We start from the raw sequence: 15,823 nt of genomic DNA, 5'->3' as shown, positions 1-15,823 counted from the left end.
TTAGTAGGGATGGGGGTGTTGGGTTGATGGTGGGACTTCATGATCTTAGAAGTCTTTTCCAACCTTAATGGTTCTGTGGTTCTACAGCACCAGTGAAAGTATGCATGAGATGCCACAGCCAGCCCTGCTGCCTGTAGAGAGACGAGATGCAGAGGACGTGGAGGGCACTCGACAGCAGGCTAAAGGGATAGCTGGAGATCGGGCAAACCTGCTTCACGGGGACACCAAAGGAGTTCCAGGTATTTACGCCGGATGAGGTTAAGAGAGGAGGGAATCAAAGTTGGTAAATACTCACACACCAAGAGGAATTTTGAAAGAGATCCCTTTAGCCCAGCAGCCAAAAGCTCGGAGAAAGACAAGGTTTGGGAGATGGCACGAGGCTTACGAAGGTTAGCAATAACACGCACGCTTTTAGTCCGCTAAACACAGACGAAGCGCAGAAATCAACTGACGACCTCACGAACAGAATCGGGGGACGTGGCTTTCTTCCCATCTCTGAAGCGAAAGCTTGAACGTCTGTCTCGTGTGGATGCTGCAGCCCGGCCGAAAAGAAGCGCCGCAGGGAGGAACTCCCCAGCCGGTGTCTCACGGAAGGCCAGACCGGACAATCACGACTCATACTCTTCATTCAACCTTTTATTTTCTTTCATAAATCTTCTATTTGCCCGTGGTTCTTACATATCTGAAGGCCAGAAGTGGCTACAATGACCATTTAGCTTCTTTTTCCTTTAGCAAAACAGAAGCCCTCTAACTCCTCCCGGTTAGCTCTGTTTGGCTCCCAATAACCCGTGTTTTGGACTCACATCTTCAGGAAGGACACCGAGGGGCTGACAGCTCCATCACTGCTCTTGAGGTGATTGCCTGGCTTTAAAAAGCATGTGCTGTAGTTGTGGTCTGAACGTGGCTTGTTTCCAGTTTCAGCTCTGGGTTCTTACAACATCGTTCTCTGCTGGGTCAAACGGCACATCAAGCTGCCCTGCAATCTCCTTTTTCTCCACCTCTTGCGTAAACATTTGTGGATATTTTTTCCATCCCCTCCAGTTTTTTTAAGCATTTTTAAAAAATGCTATACATAGGTATGTAAAGCACATAGCTAGAAAACACATATAGCTATAAATACAGCTATTATCATTAGGCAACAGGATGAAAAATATCAGTGCAAATATCAGTACAAAGGCAAATGCAGGGTCCTGCACCTGGGGAGGAACAACCCCAGGCACCAGGACAGGCTGGGGCTGAGCTGCTGGAGAGCAGCTCTGCGGAGAGGGACTGGGAGTGCTGGGGGACGACAGGGTGACCATGAGCCAGCAGCGTGCCCTGGGTGCCAAGAAGGCCAATGGGATCCTGGGGTGCACGAGGAGGAGTGTGGGCAGCAGGGTGAGGGAGGGTCTCCTCCCCCTCTGCTCTGCCCTGGGGAGGCCCCATCTGCAGTGCTGTGTCCAGTGCTGGGCTCCCCAGTTCAAGAAAGATGAGGAGCTACTGGAGAGAGTCCAGCGCAGGGCTACGAGGATGAGGAGGGGACTGGAGCATCTCTCCTACAAGGAGAGGCTGAGGGAGCTGGGCTTGTTCAGCCTGGAGAAGAGAAGGCTGAGAGGGGACCTTAGAAATGCCTCTAAATATCTGCAGGGTGGGGGTCAGGAGGACGGGGCCAGACTCTTTGCAGTGGTGCCCAGTGACAGGACAAGGGGCAACGGGCACAAACTGAAGCAGAGGAAGCTCCAGCTGAACCCGAGGAAGAACTTCTTCCCTCTGAGGGTGACGGAGCCCTGGCCCAGGCTGCCCAGGGAGGCTGTGGAGTCTCCTTCTCTGGAGATATTCCAGCCCCGCCTGGACAAGGTCCTGTGCAGCCTGCTGTAGGTGACCCTGCTTCGGCAGGAGGGTTGGACTGGATGACCCACAGAGGTCCCTTCCAACCCCTACTTTTCTGTGATTCTGTGATTCTGTGAGATGCTGCAGTGTACTATAATGTAGCAGAGTCTCTAGGAAAAGTAACAAAAAGCAGTCAAAAGCCTTCGTTTTTGCGACGTGGGGCTGGATTACTCGGTGCAGCTGGTGCCCGCAGGCACAGGAGCTCCATCCCAAGAGGAGCACACTGCGTGGGAAACCCTAAAAACCCGAATTCCCGGGCAGCGCAGCGACCGAGCCGTACCCGAGAGGGCAGGACACGTCCACCCCAACGAATGAGACGCAACGCGGTCCGCCGAGAGCTGCCGCTGCCAAGAGCTTGAATCTTAGAAGCTACTTTAGATCACAGATGGCATTTTTGAAGGTTGAGCTCTGAATTAACTTGTGTTAGAAGATTAAATAAAATACAGCCAGAGAATGCCCTTGCGACCACCCAAACTATGAAACGCTTTATTCTAGAACACTGACAATTTTCCCCCACCACTTCAAAATGCAAACTTCTTCTCCAGCTCTTTGCAGTGGTGCCCAGCGACAGGACAAGGGGCAACGGGCACAAACTGAAGCCTGGGAAGTTCCAGCTGAACCCGAGGAAGAACTTCTTCCATCTGAGGGTGACAGAGCCCTGGCCCAGGCTGCCCAGAGGGGCTGTGGAGTCTCCTTCTCTGGAGATATTCCAGCCCCGCCTGGCCGCGGTGCTGTGCCCCCTGCTCTGGGTGACCCTGCTTGGGCAGGGGGTTGGGCTGGGTGACCCACAGAGGGCCCTGCCCACCCCTGCCAGGCTGTGATTCTGTGATTCTGTGTACGTCTGACTACCTGCAGGGACCAGCTTGTGGAGTTTCCCTGACTGATCGGATACCTGGCGTTTATCTCCACGTCTGCTCCTTTGGGCAAGAATGGATCAGCAGCCAACGCCATTTCAGCTGTTTCTCCCTATCGCTCTCTCCTTTACAAACAGTTTTCTGAGCTACACAAATAGAACTAATTTTAAGAGACGGTTGTATTTACTTCTAAATCCACTTTTGAAAAAGGCAAATTGTACTGTGCTGTCAGTCTTCAGAATTCAGCCGTTTCAAACCACGCTTCCAGGTCCCGGAGGACGCGCGGCTGATCCCCCGTCCCACGCGCTCCGTGCCACGGGACGCTCCTACCCAACCCCCGCCAGCTGCAGGGGGGTTTTACCGGAGAAGCCGGAGTTCAGCCAACAAAGTCGGGTTCTGCTGGGCTTTCTCGGGGGTGGGCTGAGAGGCTTGTTCGTGCTCCAGCCTGAGCCGCTGGATTTCTTGGAGGATCTCTCTAGAGAAACGACAGAGGGAAGATTAAAGAGGAAAAAAGGTCAGCCTCCGCGCTGCTCCTCAACACTGCTCCAGCCCTTCAGGCGCTCTTTCTCTCCGTCTCCAGCCTCGGGACAGCAATTCCTTTCATGGACGACTGGCACGGATTCGAACCTGGGACAGGTCAGTCAGCACAGCCCTACGAATCGCTGTGACACACAGAGAAAATTTATTACTTAAGCAACAAGAAGCCTGAAATCACTCCTCTGCCACATGTTGGCAATGTCTCTCCAAAACCTTTCATGCAGGATGGGCTCAGGGATGGGTCTAAGAGGAAAAAAGTTCATTTGCAGCCTAACCCGCGCTGCTCGTGCTGTAGGAAGGGCTCCGAAGCGGCAGCGCCAGCATCCGCAGCCGTGCCGGCACCGCTCATCTTCCCAGCCACCCTTCCCCGGCTCCGGGCAGGTCAGCAGGAACGAGGGAAGCAGCAGCTCAGAGTGACAGCGACGAGCTCGTGAGGTCTGGCCAGGGGAAGTGCTGTGTCCTGTGCTGGGCTCCTCAGTTCAAGAAGGATGAGGAGCTACTGGAGAGAGTCCAGTGCAGGGCTGCGAGGATGAGGAGGGGACTGGAGCATCTCCCCTACGAGGAGAGGCTGAGGGAGCTGGGCTTGTTCAGCCTGGAGAAGAGAAGGCTGAGAGGGGACCTTCGAAATGCCTCTAAATATCTGAAGGGTGGGGGTCAGGAGGACGGGGCCAGACTCTTTCCAGTGGTGCCCAGCGACAGGACAAGGGGCAACGGGCACAAACTGAAGCCTGGGAAGCTCCAGCTGAACCCGAGGAAGAACTTCTTCCCTCTGAGGGTGACGGAGCCCTGGCCCAGGCTGCCCAGAGGGGCTGTGGAGTCTCCTTCTCTGGAGATATTCCAGCCCCGCCTGGCCGCGGTGCTGTGCCCCCTGCTCTGGGTGACCCTGCTTGGGCAGGGGGTTGGACTGGGTGACCCACAGAGGTCCCTTCCAACCCCGACCATGCTGGGATTCTGTGTGAAGGCGATCAGCCAGCAGCCCAGTTAACCCGCCGTGTTCCGCGTAGCCGGAGGTGAGGGAACGTAGCACCGACGGCCAAGGACTCGCTTATTAAAATGGGAACGAAATCCTTCTGAGGGCGAAGATTGTAATCTCTAATTCTTCTCCTCCTGCCCTTTTTTTAACACTGCTGAGCTCTCTCCTTGCAAGGTTTGGTACCAGCACTGACTGAGATCTCCCTTATCTGTGATCTTGACGAACGATTTCAAACGCCAGCGAGATCTCTCGGTAGCGCAGTGAAGCTACGACGGTTGCAGGGTGCAAGGATCGCGCTGTTCCTGGGCTCTCCAGGAACCAGTTCGCCCCCGAACTAACCCGAAGCAGAGCTTTTGCCCGGAGTGGGTGCTCGGCACGGGGCAAGCCCACTCACGGCAGCCAAGGTGCAGTGGGACCTGGGCACGGCTCGGGGCCAGCGCGGCATCGGGCACCCGGAGAGGCTCCGCAGGAGACCCACGGGCTGCCTGCGCCGTGCGGCACGTGGGGCCTGGAACCGCTCAACGGCTTGCTCGTTAGAGCTGCACCCTCTTAGGTTCTCTCAGCCAGAGAAACGTGAACTCCACATGTGGGTGTTGAAGAAGTGGGTAAGCGCAAATGCAACACTTCTAAAAACAGAGAGAGCTCTTCACGGTCCCTCTGGAGCAAGAAGAATCTTCGGATCACAGACTGGTTTGGGTGGGAAGGGACCTTTGAAGGCCACACAGTCCAACCCCCTGCCATGGGCAGGGACATCTCCAACCAGACCAGGGTGCTCAGAGCCCCGTCCAGTCTGGCCTGGAATGGTTCCAGGGATGGGGCATCTCCCACCTCTCTGGGCAACCTGGGCCAGGGTCTCACCACCCTCAGTGTAAACAATTTCCTTCTTTACATCCAGCCTAAATCTCCCCTATTTTAGTTTAAAGCCATCACCCCATGTCCTATCACTGCAGACCCTGCTAAACAGCCTGTCCCCAGCTTTCTTGTAAGCCCCCTTTAAGTACTGGGGGGCTGCTCTAAGGTGTCCCCGGTGCCTTCTCCTCCCCAGGCTGAGCAGCCCCAGCTCTCCCAGCCTCTCCTCCCAGCAGAGGGGTTCCAGCCCTCGCATCATTGCTGGGGCCTCCTCTGGCCCCGCTCCCACAGCTCCAGCTCTGTCCTGTGCTGAGGGCTCCAGAGCTGGACGCAGGACTCCCGGGGGGGTCTGAGCAGAGCGGGGCAGAGGGGCAGAACCCCCTCCCTCGCCCTGTGCCCACGCTGCTGGGGATGCAGCCCAGGGCACGGTTGGTGGGGCTGCCAGCGCACGCTGCTCGCTCATGGCCAGAAGAAGGAAACCATCTCCTACATCCCACCTCCTATCTCTTCCAGGACTCCCAGTTTCTTCAGACTCTTTTGTCTTCCAGCAAAAGGCAAAAACCCACTCTTTCTTCCCCAGCTGAATTTACCCACCCCAGCCTTCCAACCTGCTTGCTCCGCTGCACCGCAGCCGATGTATTTTCCCGCTGCCATGTGCCCGGCTTCCCCCGCCGCGCGACGTCTGCCGTCTGAACATGAGGAAGAACTTCTTCCCTCTGAGGGTGACGGAGCCCTGGCCCAGGCTGCCCAGAGGGGCTGTGGAGTCTCCTTCTCTGGAGATATTCCAGACCCGCCTGGACAAGGTCCTGTGCAGCCTGCTCTGGGTGACCCTGCTTTGGCAGGAGGGTTGGACTAGATGACCCACAGAGGGCCCTTCCAACCCCTACCATTCTGTGATTCTGTGATTCTGGGTGTGCAGACCGCCTGGCCAGGCAGCGACGCAGCCCCCGACGCCCAGCATGGGCTTGAGGTGGTTTTAGGAAGCTCGGCGAAGAAGACCCGCGTGCTCCCTGGGGAAGCAGCTCCCCGCAGCTGCACCCGCCCCGAGCAGACTGGTTAACAAGGCGGCTGCGCCTTCCAACCAAAGATGGAGGAGAACAAGCTGGTTACCCCAACGCAACAGGTTAAAGACAACGCGCGAGGACTCAAAGCTTCTCTCTCCTCCGGCGTTGTTCCTAAAACAGTCCCGACCAGAGCTTGCTTTTTACCTGTTTTTGTTTTCCAGCTCCGCTATCAGCTGCCTCTGCTGTTTGTTGGCATCGAAGCTGAAACCCAGGTCTGTTGGTGGGCGAGGCTGGTGGATGAGGAACAGAGAAAAATTAGACAGAGTATTCATCACCCGTTACCACACACGGCACGGTCTGGAGCCGGCCCCGCATCTCCCGAAGGCCGCGGTACGATACTTCTCGCCCAGGCTGCAGAGCTGTGAACGTCGCCGTGCTGAGAGGGGCTGCGGGGCACGTCGAGACGCGGTTTTACAGCTGCCGTGGCCCGGTCTCAGGGTGGGCGGCCGCTGAAGGGGTGACCTGGCTCACCATCCTCACTGTCTGTCTGAATATCTGCCGATATTATCCAAGGTCCTGTGCAGCCTACTGTAGGTGACCCTGCTTCGGCAGGAGGGTTGGACTGGGTGACCCACAGAGGTCCCTTCCAACCCCTACTATTCTGTGATTCTGTGATTCTGTGAATTGGGCACAAACTGAAGCAGATGAAGCTCCAGCTGAACCCGAGGAAGAACTTCTTCCCTCTGAGGGTGACGGAGCCCTGGCCCAGGCTGCCCAGGGAGGTTGTGGAGTCTCCTTCTCTGGAGATATTCCAGACCCGCCTGGACAAGGTTCTCCACAACCTACTGTAGGTGACCCTGCTTCGGCAGGAGGGTTGGACTAGATGACCCACAGAGGTCCCTTCCAACCCCTACCGCTCTGTGATTCTGTGATTCTGTATTTTTTTAAAGACCTTCAGAAAAAAATACACCACAGCTATCTGCTCCTAAAGCACTGGCAGGCTGCCCTGGGAGGAGACGCAGTTACGTCTTTGTCACAAAGTCCTCTGGTGGAACATCGACCTTCCCATACGTCAGCTAGCGAAGAAAAGCTGGAATAAGTTATAGCCAGAGTCCTGGCACCTGTACCACCGCCGAACACCACAACGCATGGCGGACAACGCGACTCGCTCATCTTCTCCATTTTGTGGTCACAACACCCCAACACCGGACCGCTTCAGCAATGCTTGGAAATGGTTTGACAGAAAGGTCTCCACAGCAAGGTCTCCAGCCCGCTTCTGCAGTAAGCTGATACTGCTTCCCTGTGCTTTCTGCAGGTCCCACTCCTCCCCTTCTTCAAACTCATCGCCTTGGCAGTGACGCTGGGATTAAATTAAGTCTCTCAGCGCATTCAGCTGTTGTGGTTTGCTGTTAAACACTGGTGAATGAAGACCCACCATCTCACGCTACGTTACATGGGACTTCCAGACCACACACAGCAGATGCCTGGTGTTGAGCTGCTAAACTCCAACGCACGCTGCTTGGAACGCTGAAGGCCAGAAAACACTGCCCACTCACAGACTCACAGAATCATAAAGGTTGGAAAGACCTCTAAGATCACCAAGTCCAACCACCAACCCAACACCCCCATGCCTGCTAAACCATGTCCCCGTGTGCCACATCCACACGGTTTTTGAACCCCTCCCGGGACGGGGACCCAGCCACCTCCCTGGGCAGCCTGGTCCAATGCCTTTCAGGAAAGAAATTTTTCCTAATCTCCAATGTAAACCTCTCCTGATGCAACTTTTGGGAAGAACCTGCTGGCAGCAGAGCTGGATGGTGAAGCAGCCAATTACACGGACTAAGAAGAAAGAGAGAGAAGAATTACAAGGACTTGTACTGGTTCAGTGCAGTGGAATCCCAAGATGCTGCTTAGAAAGTCCAGTACAACTCCAAAATATCCTTCTGGCCATCAGATACACGAAGTTGTCCACTCGGAGCTGGGGACACATCTTTTATCGTGGACAGGTCTCCCTGCCTGAGGAACAAGCTGGTATGTAGGGTCTACTTCCGACACCAGGTCATTACAGAATCACAGAATGGCTGAAGTTGGAAGGGACCTCTGGAAGGTCATCTGCTCAAGCAGGGCCACCCAGAGGCAGGACCATGTCCAATGGCTTCTGAAGATCTCCAAGGTGGGAGACTCCACAAGCTCCCTGAGTAACCTGTGCCAGTGCTCAGGCACCCTCATGCTGAAAAGTGTTTCCTGATGTTCAGAAGGAACCACCTGTGGTCCAGTTTGTGCCTCTGGTCCTGGCACTGGGAACCACTGGGAAGAGCCTGGTTCTGTCCTCTTGGCACCCTCCCCACAGGTATTCACAGAGATGGGTTCCACCTCCCTGAGCCTTCCCTGCTCCAGGCTGAGCAGTCCCAGCTCCCTCAGCCTTCCCCGCAGCAGAGACGCTCCAGTCCCCAGATGAGATCTCCTCATTCTGGCAGTCTCTGGGTCCCGTGCAGCGAGGGTGTGCTCACACCAGCAGCACAGACAGCGAAGGCCATGGTGCCTCTCACCGTGTACTTGGGAAACCGGGTGTCAGCATCCCCAGGTTGGAGCTCGTGGAGGCGACGCTGCAAACGCAGCAGCCCTGGAAGAGCAGAACCATCCCACATGACAGTGGCTGTGCTGTGGGACCAGAGGGAGAAGGACCCTGCAGCTGAACTCTTGGCTCGTCACGCTGATGACGGGTTGCAGCCAGGACGCCTTGCTTCTTCACAAGAGTCAGCGCTTCTCCAGGAGCGCAGACACGACAGGACTACGGCTCCAGGGGAGGCTCTGAGGGGCTGCCATGGCAGAATGGTCCAAAAGCTGGCAAAGGGAGCGTGGCAAAGCCCCCTCGCTGCTGGTGCCAGAAGGATGAGCGTGGATACCAACGCATCACATCTCCAGGGCTTTGTCAAGAGCTCTGAACTTCGGTGCTCTACTTTTGCCTTTCTGTTTTCATCTGATCTCAAGATTGCACAGATTTTTACCACAACATTTTCAGAAAGACCTCAGATTGGGATCCTGGTTTGAGAAGAGACTTTCACAACCATTTTCGAAAACTGTCTGGGTAGAAAAACAGAAGCTGGAGGGAAGAGCCTGGTGTCCACCAGTGCTCCTGGAGACAGGGTGGAGAGTGACAGACACAGGACACAGGGGACAGACACTGCTAGGCTTTCAGTTTGGTTTTGCTGTGGGTATCTAGAGCCAGCCCTGACTGGAGTCAGGCTTGAAGTGTGGACAGCACTTCTCTTCTTCGGGCAAAACCCCCATGGTGGGTGGGTTTGCATGCAGCAGGTAAGCCTTGCTTGAACGACTTGCCTACAAGCTGGTCTCCTGTGTCCTCCTGGGTGATCTGACAGCCACTTCAGGAGTCTCCTAACGATGTGGAAACTGCCTGTGTGAAAACTGCTTGGCAAGGCACGTCCCAGGCAAGCAGAAACAGAACAGCTTGGGAGTTAAAATGAACAGCGTGAAAAACGGAAACAAATCAACTCAGAAGCCGAAGGGCAGAATCACCGTTCATGGCAGCAGGGCCAGAAAACCCCCTCTTCCCCAGGCACAGGAGGGGCTGACGGCACAGGGTGGGCTCTGCTCTTCCACCAAGGAACACAGCTGGCATGGATGAGGAGCTGGGACGGACCTGCCGATACAGCCGGGCGAAACCCCAGCTCGCATCTCTCATCTCGTCTCATCTCGACGTTCGGGGCAGGGGCACAGCGCAGGCAGCAGCGCTACCACCACTCTTTCCATCTTGGGGTGACCTGAACAGTCACGGTATAGGTCCCATGGAACGGTGTGTCAAAAAGCTGAGGTCCCATGGTCCATCCCTGCATGCTGGTACCACCAGGGACAAGGACAAGTGCAGGTGATGGGCTTCACCGGCAGCCTCAGGAGCTTCCCGAGGCTCTGGGGGCTCCATCCGAAGCACGTGAACCTTTGTTCTGCTGCAGCGTAGGACTGTGCCTTTAAAAACACAGTCTTGTCCTTAATCCCCTTCTTCAGAAATCCTGCCCAAAGCCTGAAATCACCCTCATGACCTAAAGTACTGGCGTCCTCAGGAGCAAAGACAACACTGCAGAGAACTTTGAGGAGACACGTCCCTCACGCTGCTCACTTTCAAACATCGCTAGTCAGGGGGTCTTTTGGAAACTGCACCGTGGCTATTTTGTATGACAACTCACTGTTCTCTTACTTGTTCTACTGCTTCCAAGAGTCCATTTAATTTTCTATTGCAACTCAGAATCATGGAGTCGTTGGGGTTGGAAAGGACCTTTTGAGCTGGTCTAATCCGAAAACCCTGCTCGAAGCAATGTCAGCTACAGTGGGTTGCTCAGGACACTGTCCAGCTGGGTTTGAATACCTCCAAGGATGAAGGCTCCACAACCTGCTGGGGTGACCCATTCAAGTGTTTGAGCACTTACACCATAAGAAAGTTTTTTCTTCTTTAAATGGAAGTGAGCCAGTGCCCACTGCATCTTGCTCTGTCACGGCACCACTGAAGTGAGCCTGCTCCATCATCTTACTTGCAACCATCGTATATTAATACAGAAGAAGACCCCCGCAAGTCTTTTCAAGGCTAAACAAGCCCAGCTAAAAAAATTCAGGCTGCTGATTCTCCACCAACATCTAAACTTTCCAGGTCTTCAGCTCAAAAGGCACCTGGTGCTCAACCTGAACGTTTGCAATGGGGATGTCTACGCTGATGAAACGACAAGCACCAGGCAGAGGCACTGCAATTTGATCACCCATATTGTTAGATACTTAGTATAGCTCCTGCCTAATTTTTAGTCCAGGCTAACTAGCTCTGTTAAGCAATTCTGAGCATGGTTTGGAATTCACCCCAAGCCAAGAACTACCTGCAGCAGGAGGTTCGTACGCGGCTGCACTGCTCTGGAGGGTGAGAGCGCTCAATATCATAGACATGGGCACCAGGCGTATTTAATGACCGCTACACATGAACCCTAGCGTCTATCGTCCACGCGGCTACTGAGTGATAGCACGTGTCTCTCACCTAACCTCTACCACAGTGTGGGTACAAGGATGGTGAGGGGACTGGAGCATCTCCCCTACGAGGAGAGGTTGAGGGAACTGGGCTTGTTCAGCCTGAAGAAGAGAAGGCTGCGAGGGGACCTTCGAAATGCCTCTAAATATCTGCAGGGTGGGGGTCAGGAGGATGGGGCCAGACTCTTTGCAGTGGTGCCCAGCGACAGGACAAGGGGCAACGGGCACAAACTGAAGCCTGGGAAGTTCCAGGTGAACCCGAGGAAGAACTTCTTCCCTCTGAGGGTGACGGAGCCCTGGCCCAGGCTGCCCAGGGAGGTTGTGGAGTCTCCTTCTCTGGAGATATTCAAGACCCGCCTGGACAAGGTCCTGTGCAGCCTGCTGTAGGTGACCCTGCTTCAGCAGGAGGGTTGGACTAGATGACCCACAGAGGTCCCTTCCAACCCCTACTATTCTGTGATTCTGTGATTCTGTGATTCTGTGGACTCAGGAGGAGAGGTGTCCAAACCCTTGCATAGCCAAAAGGGTACCAAAGAGCTGCCCGAGACAGCGCGGAGCCCGCTGACAATACAACGGAGGTGGGCGTCTGCTTGCTCTGCACTTGTCCAGAAAATATCTGACCCCAGTTCTAGGTATTTCTGACCTCGACTGGGTGAGAAGACACCGTGTCCAACAAACGGCGTCCCAGGAGGCAGCAGGATGGAGCGGGGTGGATGCAGCGGTGGGCGGGAGCCAGCCCTGGGATTCTGGTTCGTGCTCTCTGGGTTCGGTTTTATACAAAATAAAAGTCCACTGGTGGTCTAATATTAAAAGATATTAACTGCCCAGGACATGGAATTTACAGCCCTGGGGTAAAAACTCAGATTAGAAAAGAGAAAACAGGCTGAAGATGACACAGAGAGATGTTTCGAGTAGCCGGGGCATGGGGAAATTCATCAGAGCACTTCGAGCCTGGTGCTTAAACAAACCTGAGGCCGTCTCAGAGCTTCTGCGTTCGTCTCTGACAGCACCCAGTTTCACAAGGTGACACCCCAGACGCTAGCAGAGGCTGTCCATAAAGCTCGCACCTAGAAACAACGTAGGAAGGAGCTGACAGCTACAGGCCAGCCAGCTTAACCTCAGTTCTTGGGGAAAAAACACAACATAAACCCATTTGTAAATACTTAGAAGCCAGGCTAAGTAACAGTCTACTTGGAGTTTTTAAGAACAAATCATGCCAAAGCGAACTGCTTTGCTTCCATAGTAAAAAATCAAATCCTATGTATAGGAGAGAAAGTATTAACACAATAGTTTCACCTCAGCAATGCCTTGGACATTCTGTTGTGGGGTTTTACAGCTTTTCTCTTAGAACAAGGACCACTCACTATTTTCACTAATATCATGGATGATAAAGTATTTACTTCTTACATTTGCTGACGGTATCACACTCTGGTGAGCTCCTACTGCTTTACATGACAAGATAAAAAATAAAATACACTAAAATACAAAATTATTTGAGGGATTGGAGAAATGGTTTGAAAAACTAGGTTGCACTCTACGAAGGCAAGTGGTAGTGGTAAGAGCTGGATGATCTCTCGTCGCCATCAGGGCCATGGGACCGCACACTGGATGGGGCAGTAGGAAGCTATGATTGTGGGTCATGGGATGCCCCTGTGCCCATGGGAGGCCACAGATGGATGGATGGATGGATGGATGGATGGATGGATGGATGGATGGGTGGGTGGGTGGGTGGATGGATGGATGGGTGGGTGGGTGGATGGATGGATGGATGGATGGATGGATGGATGGATGGATGGGTGGGTAGGTGGGTGGGTGGATGGATGGATGGAAGCTGCATCAGGGGAAGTTCAGACTGGACATTAGGAAAAGGTTCTTCATGAAGAGGGTGGTCAGTCAGTGGAACAGGCTCCCCAGGGAAGTGGTCACGGCACCAAGCCTGCCGGAGTTCAAGGGGCATCTGAACGATGCTCTTAGTCATAAGGTTTAGTGTTAGGTAATGCTGTGAGGAGCAGGAAGTTGGACTCGATGATCCTTATGGGTCCCTTCCAACTTGAGATATTCTATATTCTATGATTCCAGCTCAAGATATTCTATATTCTATGATTCTAAGCGAAAACGCTCAGATTTACCGCCGGCACGCCAACCGCACAGACACCCAATGGCGGAGGCAGCCGTTTGGCAAAAACAGATTTTCGAATGAGTTTAGTTCACAGCCCAAACACGCGCCAGTAACCCCGGAACGGGCTGTTCGGCGCAGGGTATGCCATGTACCGCCACGCGTGACCTACCCCTGGTCCCTGACTCGGGGGAACTACTGTCTCCAGCCTGAGCATTAGAATTTAAAAACAGCTAAGGGTCAACTGCAGAAAGAGCGTGAAGAAGAGTGATCAGAGGTCCGCACATCATGACAATGAGGAAAGACTGAAAGAAAGAAGAGAATAAAAGAATGAGAGGAAACAACTCAAGAAACCTCAAATATACACGTGCTGCAAAGAGGTGAGTCACATACTGCTCGTCATGTCCCCTGAGATAGGAGAACGAGTAGTGGGCTCAAACCGAGCAAGGAAGCATTATGTTAGGGTTCAGGGAAAACTTTTTAGTGGTACACAAACTTACACACTGGCACAAATTCCCTTGACGGACTCCAGCTGGAGTGGACTCCATCGACAGAGGTCTTTTTAAAATAATTTGGATAAGCATCTGCCCCAGGATGGTTCATGCATAGCTGAGCTGATCTACAGCGGAAAATCACCGAATCACAGCCTGGTTTGGGTGGGAAGGGACCTTTCAAGGCCACACAGTCCAACTCCCTGCCATTTTCAATCAGCCCAGGTTGCTCAGAGCCCCGTCCAACCTGGCCTGTGGGTAGGTCCTTGCTGGCCGGTCATTACTCAGAACCGGGGAAGCCACGTCAGGGCTCTCCAGCTTTGACAGCGCAGGTGCAGGATGCACGAAGGGTGCTCAACTTTAGAATCATAGAATCACAGAATCACAGAATGGTTTGGGTTGGAGGGGACCTTGAAGATCATCTGGTTCCAACCCCCTGCCATCAGCAGGGACATCTTCCACCAGACCAGGGTGCTCAGAGCTCCATCCAACCTGGCCTTGAACCCTGCCAGGGACGGGGCAGCCACAGCTTCTCTGGGCAGCCTGGATCAGGGCCTCACCACCCTCACGGCAAAGAATTTCTTGCTCATATCTCTTCTCAATCTGCCCTCTGTTAGTTTAGAGCCGTTCCCCCTTGTCCTATCACTGCACACCCTTGTGAAAAGCCCCTCTCCATCCTTCCTGTAGCCCCTTCAGGCACTGGCAGCTGCTCTAAGGTCACCCCACAGCCTTCTCTTCTCCAGGCTGAACAGCCCCAGCTCCCTCAGCCTGTCCTCGGAGGAGAGGTACTCCAGCCCTCGGAACATCTCCATGGCCTCCTCTGGCCCCGCTCCAACACATCCATGTCCTTCTTGTGTTGGGGGCTCCAGAGCTGGACGCAGGATTCCAGGTGGGGTCTGACGAGAGCGGAGTAAAGGGGCAGAATCCCCTCCCTCAACCTGCTGGACACTTGATACCAATCTATTACTTGCAAAGAGCGAAGGTATACGACCAGACATTCAGAAGTGATGGCCAACTTCAATTTCCACACTGCAGAAGGCAATGCTGATTGTTCGACCGTTTCCAGCCTCTACAGATTGCTCACAGGTTGCTGTTCCCTTTCCAAGACCGTAAGCGAAAACCTTCCTCTCACTGATTAACAATTCTGGGTAGCTTTCTCCTCTCTATTTAGACCGAGAGTGGAAGCATGTCACCATGTCATCTTCTGGTTCCACAGCTGAAACCTTCCCTGCACGTTGTCTCCTGCCATATGGTAAACAGGAATGTCTCAGAACATTTCACACTCCCCCCCCAATTATCCTCCCCTTCCTATCTTTTAAAAAAGTAATTTTTCCTCTAAAATATCCTCAGAATGTCCTGTAATTCATATTTCTGTCAAATCTGAAGATATCAGAGATCTTCACTATTTTCAGGCTTGTGAACTAGACACACGGTCATTTGAATCAACAACTTCCCAACTCTTCTGTTTTGATTGAAGGATTTCTTTCCTTTATCCTTTAAAGCTCCCAAAAATCTGACTCCCAGACACCTTCCTGCTCCCACCGCTTCTCAAGCTCTTTGATTAGCTTTTATCTTTCGCTCTTCCTTTTTTATTTTATCGTTCTTGTTAGCGGCCTCCATTCATATTGCTTTATGAACATCTGGAGACCTGCGAGAAAAACCACCTGTGAGAAACTAATGAAGCAACCGACTGTAACATTCTCAGCCACAAAGAAGGAAGATTAACCAAGCAGTCAGATGTTTTTCTTTCTCAGTTCTTTCACTGATGGGACGAACTCGTTGTGTTCACGTTGCGTTTTCGAGGAGCTTTTCTTGTAGCTCAAGCATCGCATCTCTTTCCAACTGTTTTTTTCTCCAGCTGGAAGAGCCTGGTAGCCTTACACCGCACAACTGTGCAGCATTTGTACAAAACCTGACATTCTGCCCACAAAACCGCACCGGAGGTCCAAGCATCCAGCACGCCAGGTATCTGTATTCACTTCTTCTCACAAATGGGAAGTCGTTTAAGTAACTGAAAATTTCTTCTCAGTCGCTTTGCTCACAGGATCAGTAGCTTTACTCTTTCCTTGGTTGCTCGTTGATCGATAATCCCCCAAGTTCCTTTACAA

The 15,823-nt window shown here is 53.4% G+C and overlaps 1 protein-coding gene across 3 annotated transcripts in view; it reads right to left on the bottom strand.

Annotated features, from left to right (window-relative positions):
* DTNB (dystrobrevin beta) overlaps positions 1-15,823 on the bottom strand; it is a 228,928-nt gene that overhangs the window by 61,851 nt on the left and 151,254 nt on the right. For all 3 annotated transcript variants that reach the window (XM_075415135.1, XM_075415136.1, XM_075415137.1), the window contains exons 14-15: positions 6,291-6,376; positions 3,085-3,198 (exon numbers count right to left, since the gene is read on the bottom strand). In XM_075415135.1, the coding sequence (XP_075271250.1) occupies positions 3,085-3,198; positions 6,291-6,376 (200 nt within the window). The remainder of the gene's footprint in view (positions 1-3,084; positions 3,199-6,290; positions 6,377-15,823) is intronic.

The sequence above is a fragment of the Opisthocomus hoazin genome, chromosome 2, assembly GCF_030867145.1.
Source record: "Opisthocomus hoazin isolate bOpiHoa1 chromosome 2, bOpiHoa1.hap1, whole genome shotgun sequence".
Lineage (NCBI taxonomy): Eukaryota > Metazoa > Chordata > Aves > Opisthocomiformes > Opisthocomidae > Opisthocomus > Opisthocomus hoazin.
The sequence above is the reverse complement of the archived record's forward strand: the minus strand, read 5'-3'. Positions and strand labels throughout refer to the sequence as shown.